Here is a 21,339-nt window from a genome sequence, read left to right as displayed (position 1 = left end):
CCCTGAGAGTTTCCTGTGCTGTGTTCAATTCTCAATAAACCCTCCTGTTTTATGCTGGCTGAGAGTCACTCCGGTCTAGAAAGCAGGGTTGCATCAACCCCTTCGGGGGTGAGGAGGCCCGGGGGGTCCAGAGCACGTGGACAACCTGAGGGGGCCCACGGCGAGAAACAGGTGTGCTAAGGCTCAGAGAGGTGCGGCTCCAGGAGGTGGAAGGGCCTGACCCCGAGAGAGAGTGGACCCCCGAGAAGGGCTGTCTCACTGAAAGGGGCACCCCCCACAGACCGCACGGGGCCATGCGTGGGCACGATCTGTGAGTCCGAGACAGCCTCTTTAATCTCTCCTCATGTCGGACAAGTTCCAAACCCCTAATCATTATAGTCTCCCTTCTCTGAACCTTTTCTAATGCCAGTATATCTTTTTTGAGACGAGGAGACCACATCTGTACGCAGTATTCAAGATGTGGGCATTTCATGGATTTATATAAGGTAAATAAGATATTCTCCATCCCTTTTTAAATGATTCCTAACATCCCGTTTGCGTTTTTGACTGCCACTGCACACTGCGTGGATGTCTTCAGAAAACTATCCACGATGACTCCAAGATCTCTTTCCTGATTAGTTGTAGCTAAATTAGCCCCCATCATATTGAATGTATAGTTGGGGTTATTTTTTCCAATGTGCATTACTTTACATTTATCCACATTAAATTTAATTTGCCATTTTGTTGCCCAATCACTTAGTTTTGTGAGATCTTTTCAAAGTTCTTCACAGTCTGCTTTAGTCTTAACTATCTTGAGCGGTTTAGTATCATCTGTAAACTTTGCCACCTCACTGTTTACCCCTTTCTCCAGATCATTTATGAATAAGTTGAATAGGATTGGTCCTAGGACTGATCTTTGGGGAACACCACTAGTTACCCCTCTCCATTCTGAGAATTTACCATTAATTCCTACCCTTTGTTCCCTGTCTTTTAACCAGTTCTCAATCCATGAAAGGATCTTTCCTCTTATCCCATGACAACTTAATTTACATAAGAGCCTTTGGTGAGGGACCTTGTCAAAGGCTTTCTGGAAATCTAAGTACACTATGTCCACTGGATCCTCCTTGTCCACATGTTTGTTGACCCCTTCAAAGAACTCTAATAGATTAGTAAGACATGATTTCCCGTTACAGAAACCATGTTGACTTTTGCCCAACAATTTATATCCTTCTATGCATCTGACAATTTTATTCTTTACTATTGTTTCAACTAATTTGCCCAGTACTGATGTTAGACTTACTGGTCTGTAATTGCCAGGATCACCTCTAGAGCCTTTTTTTAAATATTGGCATTACATTAGCTATCTTCCAGTCACTGGGTTCAGAAGCTGATTTACAGGACAGGTTACAAACCATAGTTAATAGTTCCGCAATTTCACATTTGAGTTCTTTCAGAACTCTTGGGTGAATGCCATCTGGTCCCAGTGACTTGTTACTGTTAAGTTTATCAATTAATTCCAAAACCTCCTCTAATGACACTTCAATCTGTGACAATTCCTCAGATCTGTCACCTACAAAAGACGAATCAGGTTTGGGAATCTCCCTAACGTCCTCAGCCTAGAAGACTGACGCAAATAATTCATTTAGTTTCTCCACAATGACTTAACTAAACTGGATCTTTCAAAGATCCCTCCTGCACTGCCTGCAGAATGCATGCTATCGGAGTGCTATTTCAGTGAGAGAGCAGATTCGTTAGATTGGTACAATTTAAAACAGGACAAAGACAAAGTGGAAGGGAAGGGAAAGAAATGAGCCTCTCTCCCAGGACATCTATCTGCCAACCCACATTTAATAGCTATTACAGCTGTTGTGCAATCTATTTTAATTTTGTCAAATATCTTCAAGGTAAAAATAATAATACACAGACAAAAGTCCTATCTCACACTGTTCTAGTAGGGTTGCTTGGGAATGAAAGGAAAAAAAACGGAAGGAAGGAAGAAAAAAGAAACGCTGGAGTTTCCTGTGGATTTCCTCATGAAGAGGCTGGAGATCATTATGTTTTTAATTATGATGAGGCCTAGGACAAATTTAATTGCACCTCACAATGCATGCAAAGCTGAGTATAATTGGGAAGGGTGCTCACCCAGATCACAGATCCCATGCCACTTTCGCTGCACCTTGAAGGGTATATTATGAGGCACACGTTGGTAACTATTGCCCAACTTTAAACCAAAAAAACCTAAGTTATCTGCAGCCACAAAATGAAAATTGCAGCTGAAAAATCTGTTTTCTTTCTAGCTCCCACCTTCCTAGCATCTAAGCAACGAGCAAATGGTGCACCAGATCCTTAGCACAGTTACGTTGCATAATTACTTCATTGTTCCTATTGTTCTCATTATGAATTGTAATTACTAACGTCTTTATTTATGTTTGTCTTGTTAGAATGACCAGGGTAATTTGGTTTACTGCATACCAGCACTTAGTGGAAAACATCATTCTGAAAAGCTTTAAAATAGACATTAGTGATTGCGGAGTTTTCTGCAGTGTTAATTAAATGGGGTGCATAAAAAAAATGCAGTGAGCTCAGCTGCAATCAATAGTACTTTGTATTCAGTTGCAGTATATCCTCTGAGAGGTAGTGAGAACAAAATGTTCTAATTTAAACTGTCCTTTAGCTAAAATGAGGCAAATGCTAACCTCGGGCTGGGGCAGCAATGAAAGAAGAGAGTCCCCTTAAAAGTGAAGTGAAAAGTTTCTTAATATACATATGTGTGTCAAAGAATGAAAATCCTTAACAGAATGGCATCTCCGTTCAGCTCCTAGCACACTGGGCCCTGATCCCAGGCTAGAGCTTCCAGGCACTACCACAACACAGGTAAAGGCAGAATGAATATATACAGTGTAGGCCTGGCAGAGCCAAGAGCTAGATACATGTCATGCACTGTTCCAGGAGCCCACCATCAAGTTTGAAGCTGGCAGGTGATAGTGCATTGCAGTGGTGGAAATCTCCCTCCCCTGAAGGCCCTCTCATTTTGTTTCTCCCGACTTGTATCGAGCACTGTAACGTGCAGTTAGCATACCTTTGTCCCTACCACCAGGGGTGAAAGTAATTTACAGGACTTACCGGTACTGCTGGAGTCCTGAGGGGAGAATGGCCTCATCCGGAAGAGGTGTTGCCTCTCAAGTTTTAAAGGCCCTGGGGAACCAGCTGTGGCTGGGAGACCCAGAGCCTTTAAATCAACCAGGGGCTCCCAGCTGCAGAGGGGGCTGGGAGCCCCCCGGGGCTCAGGGGCAAATTAAAGGGCCCGGGGCTCTGGCTGCCAGGGGGAACCCCGAGCTTTGCGGGGCTGGGGCAGGGATTTAAAGGGCCCAGAGCTCCTGCTGCTGAGGGAAGCCCAGAGCCCTTTAAATCCTGGCCCCAGCCCGGCCGCCAGAGCCATGGCCGGGATTCAAAGAGCTCTGGGCTGCCTGCAGCCAAGGACAGCCCAGAGCCCTTTCAATCCCCGCTGTGGAAGTCGATGCAGTCCAGCACGGCGTACTGGCTCTTGCCGGTACGCCGGACCGGACCGGCTTACTTTCACCTCTGCCTACCACACTTTGAAAACGCATGACTGTAGCTGGGTGGTTACTCCGCTCCTGCCCTGAAGGGCTTAAAACAGCCCTGGCAGGGGGCTGGGGCAGGGGAAAATCTGGGCTGATTGGCAGAGCAGCCGCAGCTGGGCCATGCCCCAATCTGGCCACAGCTGGCCTGTATAAAAAGGCTGTGAGCCAGAGGCCCAGGATAAGTCTCTCCAGGCTGGGGGAGAGCAGGGCCTGGCTGCCTGCAGTAAGGGTACTGGAAGTGAAGCAAGGCTGGAGAGAGCCAGACGAGCAGGGGAGCTCCAGGCTGGCAACTCCCCAGGCTGAAGGGCCTGGTCCAAGGCCCATAGAGGTACTGGGAGGCAGAAGAAAGCCTATGATGAGTGGCTTTTACACTGCAGTCTGCCCCAGGGAGCGGAGGCTAGATGGTGACTGGCAGTAGCCCAGACTGAGACAAGGTGGGGATAGAGGGTTGGGGGTTCCCCTGGGTGGGGAGACCCTGAGACTGCCGGGTATTGCCAGGGGGCAGCACCCCAAACACAAGGAGCACCGGGTCCTGGGAGGGACATGGGGGCCAGTGGCAGCGGGACACTGGCCTGCAGAGGGCGCTCCAGAGGCTGGAAGAGCTAATTCCCTGGACAACCAGCAGGAGGTGCCTCAGGGGTGAGTCACGCACCATCACAGTGACGCTATTGAGCCACAGTATCATCAGTTGGTCGGGTTGCCAGGCATCCAGTCGAAAAGGGGACCTGGCAGCGTCCACATCAGTCTTCTTGCCGGGAGCATGGGAAGAGCAGCAGCTGCTGCTGGAGCCTGGAAGAGCTGCTCAGCTGCTGATGAAGAGAACTGACTGGCTCCCGGACCCAGCTCCAGCCTCTCCAGAGGCCATTGCCTGGCAGCTGCAGCTCTGGGCTCTCTTAGCAGCAGTGTGATGGGGGGCTGCCTACCATCCCCAACTGAGCCCATACAGAATTTCAGGGGGTACTAACTCCTGCCTAGCACCCTCTGACTCAATGCTGTGAAGCGCAGGCCAAGGACACCAGCAGGGGATTAGCACTGTGTGGGGACATGGGGCACAAGGCTTGTGGGGTCCTCCACAGACTGGATGGATTTAGACAAAAACATCTCACCTAAATTTAGATTATACACAGCTAATGTGGGGCTATGCGGGGCTGGAACAGGCAGTTTCTTGGTCAGGGGGGAGAGCCGGCTGGGGCTGTAGCAGGGGGCTTGGCTAAGGGGCTGGGGCTGTAGCAGGGGGTTTGGCTCTTGAATTGGGTTGCACCTTTGAAGTACCAAAACCAGGACATCTGGGACGATCCCAAGCCCACAGACCTGGCCAGTTGGCAGTGTGTACTGAGCACCGTAAGATTTCCCGGGACAGCTACCTTAAATAAAGGGACGATCCTGGGAACACTCAGACAGATGGCAGCCCTGCTGTTGAGGGGCACCTACAGCCCCAGGACTGAGATTGGGCTGATGGATTTCTAGCTCCTGTGTGCCGGGAAGCCCAGTACGTGCCACACATTTCCCTTTAGAGGGCTCTGCTTCTTTGGAGTGAATAAAACACCAACACCAGCCCAGAGATAGGGACCCAGGTGTGTATTCCGCATGTTCTTTAGCCAGGATATGGTGCAACCAATGCCCCTGCCGCACTTAGCAGAAAATTGACTGGAAAAATGAGAAGGCTCCTTACCTACAAGGTGGATGAAGGGGTTTGTTGTCGTAAGTGGATTTATCTCTGCAAAGTGCTGTCTCGGGTTTCACTGTATTTCAAGACCAAATACTCACCTCCACCATCTTAAGTCTTCTTAGGAATCTGTCCAGCCGTGCAAACACCATGAGGGATTGGAAGTCCCATTCTTTCACTCCTTGGCCTGGTTTAAAGTATGTGTGGAGATTTTCCCGTCTATCTTCAAACGTCTGCTTGAAATAACTCAGGATGGCGAGCACCTCCCGCACTTTGCCCAGACTTTCTTCTGCTTCCCCCTTCAGAATGTCTTCTGGGGTCAGGTAATTCCAGGCCTATGATGACAGAGCCAGAGTTGAAGTTCTGCTGCCCCGAGGGTCAGGTTGGGTTTTTGGGCTGGCTACATTTTTTCTCAAGCCAAACAATGTTTTTAAAAAAATCATTATATGGGGGAGCCTCAGGGGATGAGGAGATGACATGCCTTTTTTAAAAAGCTTTCCTGAGCAAATCTAAAGATCTGGGGATGAAATCCAGGGACACCTTTTCACAACTCCTGCCTGCCATGAACACAGATGCCAGAACTCCAACTCCACGGACTATTCCCAGAGCCCAGAACCCAGTCCTAGCATGAGAGAGCTAGAAGGCCTTTCTAGGTGATGCTCTGACACCTAGCCTCTCACTTGGTTTCAGGACTGATGGCTCCACAACGGGGTGGAAAGGCAAACCTTACTTAGCCTCTGACTGCTAAAGGGGGAGGGGAGCTCCTTCCCCCTCTGGAGAAGCAGCAGCCTTCCCCTCAGGCTGTAGAGTCCAGGAAGCCTGTGGAGAGCCAACGGGCCAGCTACCATTTTGTTTTACAAAACTGTGTAATGAACTCTGTGATGCCATAAGCTTTGTTTTCACCTGGCTTTTTCATTGCAATCTGCTGGGGGCTTGATCATTATTATTTATACAACACCAAGCAGAGCTCTGAGCACTTCACTGTGCTCTGAGCTGCAGACTCTACAAACTGGGGTGTGTGCAAATGCCATAATCAGAAACTCCCAGATTCCCTCAGCATTCCTCTGTTGAACACATGGGAGAGTTTGTGCCCCATAGAGGCCGGAGATTCTGCTCTTAAACCATCAGATCTTGAAGAGATCCACAGGAGGCAAGGGGTATCGTCACAGAACTCCCCCAGCTGCTGCTGCCTCTGGAATCCCCTGGGGGGCAGGTGCAGAGGGGAAAGGCAAGCATTACTGGGGACTATCTGCAGTGATTGTGTGGTTTCCTGTGGCTGAGAATCCAGCAGAAACCCGCTAGCCCTGCTCATGGCCTCCTGCCAAAGCTCGGACCACATGGAACCCCAGAGAGAGGCTTCCATGTGACCTGGGTGACCATGCTATGGAAGTGCCACCACCCATTAATAAGAGGCTTGGGATTGTGGGTGTTCATGGAAGTGCAGGGAGCATATGTCTAAGTGGATAAAAACGCAGCTGAAGGACAGATGGGATGCAAGATAAAAGCCAAATGACTGAGCAACTCTCTTTGGTGCAAAGCATTAGCACTGCAGTATTGACATTTCTCTAAACTGTTCTAAGCAAACGTGAGCTCTGGCACGGGGGGGCACAGTGGTTTGTGATGGCTTTCATGTCTAACATGGATGGATGTGCAGCCCAGACACTACATGGCTGGCAGAATCAAGTGCCTGCGTGAAAGAAATCCCAGACACGTCTAGTGGAAGATGTGAAAGCGCTGATACCTAGGGCCAAGGTGCAGTGTTGCAAATGGGGCGTATCCTGACCCTGACACCTACCCCATCTGTGGAAGCCTTGAGATAGAAATTTCTAACTGAGTTCTGGGGTTCGGGGAGTGGTTTAAAGGGTCCAGGCCACCTACTTGTTGGATGAGAAGATTGCAGATTTCCTGAAGCAGCACTATGATCCGTGCAGGCGTGTTGTAGTAATTGGATGTGGCCCAAATTAAACAAACCATGTGGAGCAAGGGACTGATCAATGGCTTCACCTCATTAAACTCAACATTCTCTATCTCCTCCAAGCCGCGCTGGAGAGGTGTCAGGTGCAGGTTAATATCCTGGGCCTCAGTCAAAGCTGTGAAAATAAACAGCACACATGAAAGGTGAGGTCTGTCCCTCCCTAGCATGCAGCTATTGCCTGGGCTCTGATTATCTCTGATGTCATTTCACACCCACAGGCAAAAACTCAGCTCCCAAAATAAATTAAGCCAATTTATTTGGAAAAATGAACAGCAAAGGGAAACAGAAAACACAGCCAAAAAAACCCAACACGCTGTTACTCCTTAGGACTCTGAATAGAGCCAACTTCTGTCTGTTTCTGCATCAGTTTTACCAGTGTAAAATACACAAAAGCTGCTTATGAAGTAGTTAGGATCGCTATGCACCTAACATACCCCAAAGCCTGGAAGCCATAACTGTTGTGCCTTTGAATGTTACTAACCTAGGTTAGTCTAGAGCAGTGGCTCTCAACCTTTCCAGATTACCGTACCCCTTTCAGGTGTCTAACTTGACTGTGTATTCCAAGTTTCACCTCACTTAAAAACTACTTGCTTACAAAATAAGACTTAGCGAAGAAGCCTCTACAAAAAACAGTTCTGCAGGCTATAAATCTGATTGCCAATGGATACAAGAGTGTTAGTTCTTCAAGTATTACTCTCCTAAACAACTAATTTAGAACAGCCAGCTTGTCTCTCTAACACAGGGGTCCCCAACGCAGTGCCCGCGGGTGCCATGGTGCCCGCGGGGACATCTAAATGCGCCCACGTCCTGGCCAGCGGTCGAGCATCCGCCAAAATGCCGTTGAATTTCTGCAGCATTTCGGCGGCGACGCCTCTCGATGACGCCGCTTGCCGCCAACAAGTGACATCATCAAGAGGCGTCGCTGCCGAATTTCTGCGGCATATCGGCAGATGCTCGATGGCCGCCACTGTCCTTCGTCTGGCCCTGCCAGACGAAAAGATTGGGGATCACTGCTCTAACATTATTAACAGTTAGAATCATTATGAAGGAGTGAGAGATACTGGCTGTGATTCTGGCAGACCTCACTGAACACTGACAAATGCATAGCCAGAAACCAGTCTGGTTCACCTGTGAGTTAATATAGTTAAAATAGATATTAGCACGATAAGAAAGTGTTTAGACTTTATGGAATGCTTTTAGGATGCTGCATGTATTAATCCTACTTATAATATCTGTATGCCATGGTATGAAGTTATATTGAGCGTTTGCATTGTAAACCTCACCAAACAGGAAAAGCAGCATTAATTAAGGTAAAGTGCTCGTCCTGCACACAAGGTGGCCCACTGAAGGCAAGTGAGGCATTGTGCAGCATCAAGGGACAGAGACCTTGTTTACTGCATTCCTGACTCCCTCTGGGAAGGGGAGCCCTGCACATGAACTCATCCCTTCAGATGGATTCTGGGGGGAAGGGGATAAAAATCTCTGACAAGGAGAAACTGAGTCTCTCTCTATGCTGTCTGGACTCTAAGGGGCAAAGATTCCTAACCATAAGCAAGAGATCCCCATGCTGCTTGGCCTGGGTCAGCCCTAAACGACATACCCAGCAGCTTATTAGAGAAGCATCTACTCATAACTCATAACTCATTTGTGTGTGTACATTTCCTGTTTTAACCCTATAAATAACTCTCATTTCTTTTCTTTGTTAATAAATCTTTAGTTTATTACAGGATTAGCTATGGGCATTGTCTTCGGTTTGAGATTTGAGTACAATTGACCTGGGGTAAGTGACTGGTCCTTTGGGACTGGGAGTATCCTGAATATTGCTGTGTTTTTTGGTGTAAAGTGACCATCTATCACATAGTCCAGCTTGCCTGGATCGCAAGTGAGACTGGAAAGCTCAAGGGGACTGTCTGTGACTCCATGGTAAGGCTGTTACAGTGCTTTAAAAGTTCACATTGGTTACTGGGTTGGTGAAATCTAACTATAGAACGTGCAGCCAGTTTGGGGTTTCTGCACTGCTTTTTAACAGTCTGCCCTGAGGCTGGCACATACAGACGTGAGCCACTCCAGACAGTGTAACACTGGCACTGACTAGAAAGAAAAGAGAATTCAAAATCAAAAAAAAAAAATCCCTCCTCTATTCAACTTCAGGGGAGTTACCCAAGGCAAATAGCAAGTCTCTGTCCTTATGAAGAAGGCTGTGGTGGGAGGTGGAGTGGAATGTAGTGCTGTCTCATCCACACTAAAGATGCTTTCAAAGAACAGGACTTCTCTTTTGCAGAGTTGCATTTTGCTACGAACTTAAAAAGAAACCTCTACAGATGGGAGCCCACTTTCTGCAGCAGCAGCAGCTGCTGAGGAGAAAAGTGCCTTGGCTTTGGTGAGCTGATAGGGTTAGTGACACCGAAGTTCTCAGAAGGTACTGGTTGTTTTGGTTGAAAAGGGCTATAGATTACTGTTGGTCTCGAAACAGGTGGTGTATCAGGGCCAGATTCACAGGGGGAACTTAGGTACCTAACTGCCTCTTTAGCTGGCAAAGTCCAACCTTTAAGCACTACTGACATTCACAATATCCTGCTCAGCCACCACCTAACTCCAAAGGTGCCTAATTGACTAGGCACCTATGTTTACACTGGTAAAGTCTCCAAGGTACCTACATTTTGGCAGCTGGGCATGTACATAGCTGCCTCAGTCCGGGAATTGCCCAGCATCTCTGTGCCGCACTCTCACTTAATCCCCTAGTCTTCCCACCTATCTCACTCATGGGGCCCAACCTGGCCAATGTGCTCAGAGGCTGCCTTCAAACACATCGACCAGGTCAGGCCCCACACAAAGCACAGCTGGAGCACCAGCCCCCTTTTATCCAACAGCCCCATGGTGAGGGCACACACAGTGATGAGCTGCCAAAATCTTAACAACCAGTTCCCTATAAAAAGTTCTGATTTAAGTGGGGGAGGGGCCTGGGCAAGGGGAGACATACCCGTGGGGCCGGAAGCCCCTGCAGAGCCTGGGGCAAATTGCTCCACTGGCCCCCGCGGCAACCCTAGAGCTTGCAGCCCCCTCCCCCTTACTTTGCCTGCAGCTCAAAGCAGCAGGACAACTCAGGAGCTCAGCTGAGCTGCCCAGCTGCTGGCCACCCTGCAGCTCTGCGGGGTGGGGAAAGAGGGGGAGGGCCTGGAGGAGACATCCTTATGGGGCCAGGGGCCCCTGCAGGGACTGAGCCAATTGCCCCACTTGCCCCCTCCCCTCCCCTCTGGCCAGCCCTGGAGCTTGCAGCAGGACCCCACCCATACCTTGCCGGGCCTCTCAAAAAGCAGCAGTAGGACAACTCGGGAGCTCAGCTGAGCTGCCCAGCTGATGCCGGCGGCTGGCCACGCTGCAGCTGGGGGGAAGCAGGGAAGGGCCGGGGGAGCCTCAGCCTCCCCAGCTAGGAATCCTGGGAGCAACAGGATGGTCCGGCCCGCGGACCGGAGTTCTTTGCCCACCCCTTGGCCCTTTAACAACCGGTTCTCCACGGAGGTCTAATTTTAGCAACCAGTTCTTGGGAACCTGTGGGAACCAGCTCCAGCTCACCACTGGGCACACACACAGGATGGGGATCAAATTCCACTCTATGGGCTTGTCTTCACATACAGCACTGCAGCTGTGCAGCCAACGTGCTTTACTGAAGACACTACTATGCCGACGGGACGTTAATCCACCTCCTGAAAGGCGGTAGCCATGTCAATGGAAGCAGCTCTCCCAGTGACCTAGCACTGTTTGCATGGGGGGGTTAGGTTGGTATAACTACTTTGCTCAGGGGGTGGATTTTTCACACCCCTGAGTGACATAGTTATACCAATATACAGATCTGTAATGTAGATCTGGCCTATGGCTCTCTAATACTTTCACTGTTGGAACTGTTCCACCTTGTATAAAATGCTTAACTAGACATTAAAGCAGGGACTGGGACTTGAGACTCCCACATCCCAGGTGAGTGTTCTAAGCATTGGGTCAATCTCCTGTTCTCTCTCTCTCTCTTTGGCCCAAATGAATATTTAAATATTTTGTACAAAGTGGCACAACTTTAACAGAAGTTCTCATCCCAGAGGTTTGGGCACTCAGCTGGGATGTGGGAGACTTGGGTTCAAATCCCTACTCTGCAGGGAGTTGATCAATTTGAGCACTGATTTCCCTACTGAAACCAGGTATCCCACAATCTGAGAGAGTGCTCAAACTATTGGGTATGGTGGGAGAGGTACCAACCACACCTCCTCATTTTTTCTTGACAAAGGTGCTTAAGAAAGGTCATCCTAACTCCAGGAGCAGATTGAATAGCAGTGAATCCCAAGCAGAGGGAAGCCCCTACCTCTGGTCCAGACTTAGGCACTGAAGCTCCTTTGAGGGGGCGGGGCTTAAGCGCTGTAACACACAGTCTAAATCCCCCTTATCAAGCTAGCCCTCACGGCCTTCTCAGAGATTCCTCCTTCCCCGATAATGAAAGCGGGGCGGCTCTAGGCATTTTGCCGCCCCAAGCAAGGCAGGCAGGCTGCCTTTGGCAGCTTGCCTGCGGAGGGTCTGCCGAAGCCGCAGGACCAGCGGACCCTCCGCAGGCGTGCTGGGGCCTAGAGCCGCCCCTGAATGAAGGAAACCACAGTAAATTCTCAGGATTTTGTTTGGGCTGGATTGAATTCCACTGGGCATAGCTTACTTGAGAAGACTGAACTTCTGCAGAGTTGAGAAGACTGAACTTCTGCATTGCTTGGCTGTAATTTTGCTTCTCAAAGACACACAGTAGAAAACTTCTTAGAAACTACTCTCTTTTTTTTCTGTAAAATGACAACATTTCCGAATAAATGTGTCAACATGCTTATAATTCTGATTTAAATAGGGAGGCAAAGGTCCTTTGTCTGGGCAAAGGTCCTTTGTCTGCCCAAAGGAGTAATTCCTCTTGTTCCAGTGTTAATGCACCGGGAGGGCAAAATAAGGAGGAGAAAGGCTGGAACGTTAATCCCCTGCATCACCTAGAGGACACTAACCCAGGCTTTAATCTTTCATGTCTTCTTTAGAAGTGATACCAATCAGGACAATGGTCTTGTCAGATCTTATGACCTAAGTAGGTCAGTACTGGGTGGAAGATCTTGAAGGAGATCCCAGGAGCTGTATGGAGGGATTCTACGGATGTTCCCTCTGATCCAGTCCAACATAATGCTAGAAGACACTCTTTTCAGATGAAACATAAAACCAAGGACCCGACCATTTATTGCACTCAGACCCATTGCATTTTCCTGGAGATTGTGCAGGAGCAGAGGACTCTACTCAGCCAAGCCACTGACCTGCTGTGTGACCCTGGGCATGTCACATCAGCTTTCCACATCTGCGATGATGCCTCAGGAAACCAGGAAGAACAATATTTTCCCACCTTTATCAAGTGCCTTAATATCCTCAGACCAAAGGGTGCTCTGCCCACAGCAGTTGCAAACTATTATTTTCACAAGACTGGGGTGTGAACCCTGGTGTCCAGACTAAATTCCAGTTTGGGCAATAAGTAGTCTAATGAAAACTCCCCTTGTAGTTCCAGTTGGATGCAGTATTCAACATTTCCTGCCCTAAACTGTTGTGAAGGGTTGTGGCTTGCTGTAAAGCAGCCACCACGATTATACTGTAGTAGAAGGTGACATTAATCCATCAGGATGAGGCACTCTGGATTAATAGGAGATTATTATTAAAGGTGGCACAAATCCCAAAATTCCTCTCCATGACTTTGGGGACGTTTCTGGATCCACAGACCAGTAACCAAACTGGTCCCAGTATGGTACCAAAACTGCAGGGTCATCTACAATCCCAAACCTCTAACCCTTCTGCCCCTTCCTCCTCCCAGATGCCCCTCCTAACAATCCCCTCCCTGCACCCCTCTCCCACAGGCTCCAAGGCTTCACTAGGACATCAAGGACCAATGTCACTGCAGACCAGTTGTGTTGGGACTGTAGGTATAAAAATCAGGGGATGGGGAAAAGACCAACCATGAAATCAGCATAGGTAAAGCAAAGAGGGTGCCCAAATCTCACCTTCTACGACATCTCTGAACATCGCTTTGAAGGCTGGGAAGTAGCTGCTCTGCACTCTGTCTAGCAGTTCGGCCATTTTCCTCACCTTCTGAGTTTTCAGCTGATTGTAAATGCATTCCAGGTCCTCGTACCTACAGCAAAGCAAGAGAGATGAGAGCTCTAGGTAGAGATCACAGCAGCTGAACCCAGGCAAATAAATGTCCATCTCCACTCCATCTGCACTGAGCAATTCACACCTAGCCTGCGTGGCTGCTGGCTCATAGGAGTTCCTCGGCTCTCATGGGCTTCAGCACTGTGAGGGCTAATCCTTATTCCAAGGGGAAGCCCAGTTCAGGGGCCAAAGTCAGTGACTGCCCGCAGTCCAACTGCCAGGTGCCCCTCCTGAAGTACCAGACAGGAGGGGCGGAGGACAGGAAATTAGCTCTGCATTTTTTTAACTGAGTTGGCTGAGCATGACTGGAGTTTATTGTAAATAAAAACAGCTTGTAGCAAGTCTGATTCCTGAGTCAGGGTCTGTCACTGCTACTGGAGCCTCTAACCCCTCACTGCAAGCAGAGAAACGGATTCCTTTTTGTCAGAAAATGTAACATGTTCTGGGCTTCAAAAACCGGCTTTGAGTTTCTTGGAGAGAGGGGAAGAAGTCCAGTGAGAGGCTTCCATTAGCTTTTACTGGTGTCTGTGACACACTTTACCTCAAAGTAGCACCCTGTAACCCCCATACTCATCATTTGTATATGGTTGTGATATTTCATACAAGGCATGCCTTGTAAGGTGCCATATGAAAGGTCATGATCTGCTGAAACCCATTGTCCTGTCAAAACATGTATATTGTTAGTGTGTATGAATACACTATATGTATGAATACACTGCTATATGGTTGTTACTGAAATACATTGTGTGTCCGGGAGATGCCCACAGCTAACTCTCCAGTGTCAACAAAGGAGGTGACCCTCACCCAGGCGGGCGTTAAGTGACCATCGTGAGTCATTGACTAGCCAGGGAAATGTAAACAAGAGATTTATAATTTTGCAAGAGACAGTTGTACAAGCACCGCACAATGGGGACTGCTCAACTCTGAGACTCATCAAGGCCCACCAGGACATGCCTGGCCAGTATCATTCCTGGGACATGAACTGAAAGTATCATAGAATCATAGAATCCAAGATCAGAAGGGACCATTATGATCATCTAGTCTGACCTCCTGCAAGATGCAGGCCACATAAGCCGATCCACCCACTCCTTTTTAGCGCCCCCCCCCCCCCCTTTCGAGGAGGGAAAAAAAAACAGGCAGGGCACCCAATCTTCTTCCTGAAAAAATTCCTTCCCCCCAAATGGCGGCTCAGCTGAACCCCGAGCATGCGCAAGGACTCTCTCTCCAGCTCCCTCTGAAAAAGGTTATCATGTCATATTGACCCATTGTTGTATTTACCAGTGTGGCAATTGATAATTGACTTGATGAAGCCCGTTATCCTATCATCATCTCTCCATCCATAAACTTCTCTTATCTATTAATCTTAAGAGTCTTTCCTCCCCACTTTCTTCCTTCTTGGTGTGTTGTCAGTATTGCACTCCTGAGAACCCTGACCTTTTGCCTTCAAGCTCTCTTTTCCTGACTGACCTTGACTCCGTATGTCCTTGTGTGTCCCTTGTGCACACATTAGCACTGAGCCCTCTCCTTCCCTCTTCCTGATATTTATTTATATATTTATATAGTGCAATCATATCTCCTCTCTCCCTTCTTTTTATCCTTCTAAACAAAAAAACAAACTCTCTCTCCTTCACTCTCCTTTCATCTTCCACTCCTCATTCTCCGATCATTTCTCTTTTTTGTCTTCTTGAATTTTTCATTCTTCTTCTTCCTTCTAAACATGAGACCAAAACACTGCAAACAATACTCCAAATGAGGTCTCACCAACGCTTATATATAGCACCCCTTTCCTTGTCCCTACCACCTAATGCATCCCCTAACCGCAATGCATTTTTAGACCCACATTTTTTTTGCCACATCATATACATCCTCTCATCTCATCATCCTCTAGGTCCCTCTCCTCCCTCCTCCCTCCTCCCTCTCCTCCTTCCTACTCTAAAAAAAAGCTATAATTATTAGTCAATATATTCATAATTTATTATATCCATTACTACACTCATCTCATACTTTCACAATATTTCAGTTTACCAGGTCATCCAAATCTCCCCCTCCCCTCTCCTGATCCTGATATCCCCTGATCCAATACCTTCCTGTCATCCAAATTTTATCCAGCCCCATCCTCAAACTTCCCTCTCCAGCAGCAAAATAAATATAATAAATAATAAAAAAAAAAAACCCCAAAAGGAACCTTGAACTGTAACCCCTCCCCCTCTGACACCCCCCCCCCCCCAATACTACCCCTCCTCTCCCCCTTTTCCTTGCTCCCTCCCCTCTGCCATTTTCTTTTCCACCCCCTCCTTTTCATTTTTATCCCCAATTCTTCATATCTCTAGTATCATTCAACGCTTACTAAAATCATAGATATATTCTCCACACCCCTTTAAAAATCTAAAAAAAAAACTCACTAAAAATCTAAAATCCAGGTTGGATTCTACTGGATCTACCTCTCGTAAATCCATGCTGTAATTTATCATCCTTGCATCCCCCGTCACCACCATCCACTCTCTCTCTTTTTATTTTTTTTTTTTTTCTTTTTTTTTTTTGTTAAAGCAAACTAGGACAGTAGTGCACACTTTTTTTTCTTTCTTAGGCTTAATATACTACTTTTCCATTTTTCCCTAATAGCTACAATCCCATTATTTATTTTAAATTTTTAATTATTTTAATTCTAAAAATTATAATATTATATTTCCCAATTAATATTCTAGGGATAAAATAGGGAACAGCAGCATCATACAATTACCTCTCTCCTCCCCCACCTACACTGAAGGCACCAGGAACACTGAGAAGACAAAGACTTCAAACTGATGAGATTGGTCCTAGGCTGAAAAGGAAATTCAGCCTGTGTATTAAGAACTGTAACCTGCCTGCAACATCCGGTGGGGTGAAAAAAGCTGTTTGATTCAAATCTTGCTTAGACTAATGGAGTTTAGGATTTAGACTGCGATTTTACTTTTATTTCTTAGGTAACTAACTCTGACCTTTATGCCTACCACTTATAAACACTTCAAATCTATCTTTCTGTAGTTAATAAGCCTATTTTAATGGTTTATCTTTACCAGTGAGTTTATCTAAAGTGCTTGGGGAATCTGCTCAGATTACAAAGGCTGGTGCATGGTCCACTATCCTTTGACGAAGTGGCGAACTAATTAATACGTTTGCACTGTTCAAGAAAAGGTCTTGAGCAGTGTAAGATGGTACATTGTCTGGGTGCAAGACTGGGTGCTGGAGGGATTTGCTGGTGTCTCCCACTTTACAGTTCACGAGTAGCTTAGAGAGCACTCATGCAACTTACTTGGGTGTGTCTCTATGCTGGTGGCTGAGTGATAACAGCACCAGCTGCTTGTCACTAGCAAAGTATTGAGAGAGATAGTCCAGGCTGGAGAGTTTAGGGGGCAGAGCAGTCTCACGGTTCCAGGCTGTACCCTGGGGTCCCCATCACAGTGTCGCCTGTTCTTAGCTGTGATGGAAGGGGGATTTTAGAAAAGATCACTTAGGTTTGGAGTCCCTATGCTGGTGGTCAGTTGAAATACTGCCAGTTGCACCAGCAGTGACTTCCTATGTATTTCACAGCTCATGGTTATTTTATGAGCTTGAATAAACTTCTCTATCTTGAGTCTTTATATAAACTTTAAACTGCTTAGTCTTTATATCTTCTCTGAGTAGTGCTGGCTGCTTGCAGCATTTCCCTTCCATGCAACATGAGCTTCGACTGACAAACATACACTGCCAGGCTGCCTGCAACTCACCTGTTTTTCCAGAATTCTAACTCCACCTTTGGATTGGGGTTGCTGCCTTGCAGAAGTGGCTCTGATGACTCTCTTTTCAACGCTCCCTGGATCTGGTAACTCCATTCTATCACTGTTGACTCAATGGCGTGCACGAGAGATTTATCCACCAGTTCCACACTGCAGAAAGTAAATACAACGTCTCCCTGTGAAGTTTGGTTTTTGTTTGACAATGCACAAGATATGCCTGTGCAAAATAATCAGATGCCAACATTTATTTCACAAGGTGCTGTGTATCTTAAATCCCCACACTTTTTTTATAGTACAGTAAATTCATTCTGGAGAAAGTTTCTAAAATGCCTTTATAGTGGATAACATCATCTAAGCCAACATCCTGCCACCAGCAGTGACCAGTACCTGATCATTCAAGGGAAGGCAGTCAGAAACAATAATGCACCCAAACATCTTACTTTCTGACCCCCTGAGGCACATGTGAATGCCCTTGGCACGAGACTTGCTCATGTTTAGTATCTGAACTTGCACAGCATGGACAAGATTGTGGCATGTATGCCACTTCCCCAGTTGGGGGTGCTGTGGAGCCCCCCATCCCAGGAGGAGCATTGGGGAGACTATGCCTCAAGCAGAATCATCTCTCCCAATGCTGCTCTTTGCACAACCTGCTCCATCTTGCCTCCAGTGATTTACTAGACTCAGTTAGGAGAGAAACCATGCAAGGTGGCTGCTAAGCTGAAGGAGCAGAGGAGGTGCCAGCTTGCTGCCCAAAAGGGTGGAAATGGGGAGCACAGCTCCTGATAATTGTTGGATGTCACAATGCTCCTCTGCCTGCAGCACCAAACGGGCTTATTCTTCAAAGGTCTTTGTGTAGCAGACAGACAGAAAGACAGCCAAAGAAATGCCATAGAGCAGAGTTGGGCTTCCCTTTGCTTGGCCAGCTCTGGGGATCAGCTTCTCTCAGGGCCTGTCTATCCTGGGTTTCTCTGTAGCGCCTTGTCACTGCAGTATTCAATCAATGAACTTCTCAGTTACAATCTTTGGCTTGATCCTGCCCCTCTGAAGTCAACATGAGTGGGAACAGGCCCCTAGGCAGGGAGATGCATCATCTCAAGACAGGCAGCAGCACCATGGTGAGGCAAAGAAAATGATAAAGAGGAACAGGATTTGTTTCCACTAGTCTAGAGGGTTACACACTCCATTGCTGCTACCAGCTGAGCTGGCAGGTGGGGGGAATGGCAGGGACCACAGTCTCTATCCCTGACCCTGTAGCCATTTCACCTACATTTAATGTTACCTAATCTAAGCCACTCCTCTTCCTCTCCTTGTTGCTTCAGCAGTTTCACATCAGCAACTTCCAGTGGCAGCCCATATGGTGCTGCAGGCAGAGGAGCCTCAACAGTAGCACTGTGACATCATAGATAACTCACCCAATCAGCACTCCCTTCTTTGAGAAACCCAAACCCTAGACTTAAACCTTAACCCCTAACCCTGCTGCTTGCCTTGGTCATCTCTCCCCTTCACAGTCCCCCCTGGCTGCCGCAGGCAAAGGAATCTCTCTACCTGTGGCACCAAATGGGCACTGTCTAGCTAAATTACAAGTTTTGACTGGACAAAGGTAAAATGATCTTGCCTGAGCCAGGCTTAGCGGGGCGGGAGGGACAGTGCAAAGCTCCAGCCTCACTCCAATAAAGCTCCTGATCTGAAGCAGCTCCCACTATTCCAGCCCTGAACCCACACGCATCCCCATTCTGTCAGAGCACCTCAGTTCTGAGGGTTTTTTTTGCTGGTGCATTTCAACCAATAGGATTGAAGTATGTAAATGAACTAGAGCAGGGGTGGGCAAACTATGGCCCGCAGGCCGAGTCCAGCCCACCAGCCATTTTAATTGAGGCCTCAAGCTCCCTCTGGGGAACAGGGTCTGGGGCTTGCCCCGCTCCAGTGCTCCAGCCAGGGAGTAGGGTTGGGGGCCACTCTGCACAGCTCCCGGAAGCAGCGGCATGTCCCATCTCTGGCTCCTACACATAGGAGCAGCCAGGAGGCTCCACTCCACATGCTGTCCATGCCCCAAGCGCTGCCCCCGCAGCTCCCATTGGCCAGGAACCATGGCCAATGGGAACTGCAGGGGAGGCATCTGCAGATGAGGCAGTGCACAGCAGAGACGTGTGACCACGCAGGAGCTGGAGAGTGGACATACCGCTGCTTCCAGGAACCTCTTGAGGTAAGTGCCCCCCGGAGCCTGCACCCCTGAGCCACCCCCCACACCTCAGCCCTGATCCCCCTCCCACCCTCTTGATCCCAGCCAGAGCATGCTCCTGCACCACAAACACCTCATTCCCAGCCCCGCACCCCCTCCTATATCCCAATCTCCATCCCGTTCTACACCCACCTTACAATTTCTACACTCAGATAATTATAATATGGAGATATACCTATCTCATAGAACTGAAAGGGACCTTGAAAGGTCATTGAGCCCAGTCCCCTGCCTTCACTGGCAGAACCAAGTACCATCCCTGACAGATTTTTGCCCCAGATGCCTAAATGGCCCCTTCAAGGGCTGAACTCACAACCCTGGGTTTAGCAGGCCAATGCTCAAACCACTGAGCTATCCCTTGGGCCAAAAAGTTTGCCCACCCCTGAACTAGAGGGTGTGAATGATGACTGGCTGCGTTACCTGTGATGTCACAATCCCCATCTGCCTAGAGCATCAAATGGACACAGTAAGGAAATGAGGCTTTTCCAGTATTTTGGTTTCCTGACTACCCCCAAAATCAATGGGGTTCTTCCCACTGATACTTCAAATGTTCCCAGAAATTGTGGAACTGATTGGATGTGATCTTCAAAAGTTATCATGAAATGCCATCAGCTTGAGTATTAGGCCTCACTTCCTTGGCTGACTAGCAAGGAGAATGGACAGTGAATGAGGAAAGTCCTGCTTATTTTTGCATGGGATTCCTAACAGAAATAAAAACAAACACGCAGCAAGCAAAGTAGATGAAAACTCAAAACTTCACTTACGTTTTTTCATTTTCACAATCGATATACTCCATTCTCTCAGAGCCTGCTGGAAGAGGGAGCAGGGTCTTCCCTTTTACTTGACCAATAACCACAAAAATGTTACTTTTCAGGCTGTGGACATGACGCATAATGTCCTGTGACACCACATGTGGCCAGCTGTGGTGATTCTTCTGGTTTGCCAGGACTGGTGCTACTACCTGTAATATAAACCATTAAACCAGTTTACAGCAGATAACTAATAAAGAAGAAAAAGCCAAATGGGACTGAATAGCTCCCGGGCCCTGGAGCCTTTCATCAGCCAGCCACCAAACTGGATCCCATGTGTTCACATGAAATGAGCATGGAGGGGGTTCAGGCTGGTTCCTAATGGACCCATTATAATTGTCAGCCCTGTTGGCAGTCGGAGCAGTCTCCAAGGACTGAATGAGCCACAGCAAGTTACTTCTTCTCTACCCCACAGTAGCAGTCCTTGCCGTTTATATTTGGGACACCTATGAAGAAGCCTGCACCTCTGCCCTCAACACTCCACCTGTTTTGTGGATAATTAGAGGGTTTGTAGGCTCAGTACCTTTCAAAAGGACACAATTTAGCTATAAAACCCCAGAACTCACTTGTAGGCAGTATTTGCTCCTTGCTTCTGCATTTATCAGTGTCTAGAACAAAGAGCTCAGAAATCAAAAGATTATTCCCAAATAAAAAGCTACTCGTTCAGCAGGAGTTATGCTGGAAAGTCTGTGATGTTGGAATCCCACCACACCCCAAAACAGTATTTCTTACTTATATTCTACACCTTTCAAACCCCCAAACATTTGAGAGTCTGGAAAGGAACAGAAAAGGGACCCAGCCAATTCCACACAGCCCTTCATCACTCACGATCTGCCCGCCTGCTTTACACCCACATGGCTCTAACTAGGAGTGGGTGAACGGATGACTCTAGCCTCTTGTCCTTTTACTAGTCATTTTAAAATGTTCCTTGTCTCTACTGGATTTGGGATTGGTTTCCAACTCCTCCGTGCAAGAGGGCTCAGTCTGTGGGCAGCCGTTAAAAAAGAGCATGTTAAAGGTCTGAGCACCGGGTATGTTAAAAACCACAAACTGTGACTCTATGGAACTGAAATCCAACTTCATCTAGGCTATGGGGGATCCTTCAGTGCCTCTTGGTGT

The 21,339-nt window shown here is 47.8% G+C and overlaps 1 protein-coding gene across 4 annotated transcripts in view; it reads right to left on the bottom strand.

The window, feature by feature from the left end:
* DNAH9 (dynein axonemal heavy chain 9) overlaps nt 1-20,332 on the bottom strand; it is a 370,057-nt gene extending 349,725 nt beyond the window's left edge. The window contains exons 1-5 of one of the 4 annotated variants that reach the window (XM_039501323.1): nt 20,176-20,332; nt 17,167-17,325; nt 13,270-13,400; nt 7,126-7,337; nt 5,349-5,582 (exon numbers count right to left, since the gene is read on the bottom strand). In XM_039501323.1, coding sequence (XP_039357257.1) covers nt 5,349-5,582; nt 7,126-7,337; nt 13,270-13,400; nt 17,167-17,325; nt 20,176-20,303 — 864 coding nt within the window. In that variant the 5' untranslated portion in view covers nt 20,304-20,332. Of the gene's footprint in view, nt 1-5,348; nt 5,583-7,125; nt 7,338-13,269; nt 13,401-17,166; nt 17,326-18,442; nt 18,537-19,589; nt 19,644-20,175 lie in introns of those variants that run through there. The other 3 variants (XM_039501326.1, XM_039501324.1, XM_039501325.1) reach the window with 3 other exon arrangements.
* Nucleotides 20,333-21,339: the final 1,007 nt, after the last annotated feature.

Source organism: Mauremys reevesii, linkage group 15 (genome assembly GCF_016161935.1).
Source record: "Mauremys reevesii isolate NIE-2019 linkage group 15, ASM1616193v1, whole genome shotgun sequence".
NCBI classification, from domain to species: Eukaryota; Metazoa; Chordata; order Testudines; family Geoemydidae; genus Mauremys; species Mauremys reevesii.
This window is presented reverse-complemented; position numbering and strand designations above follow the sequence as displayed.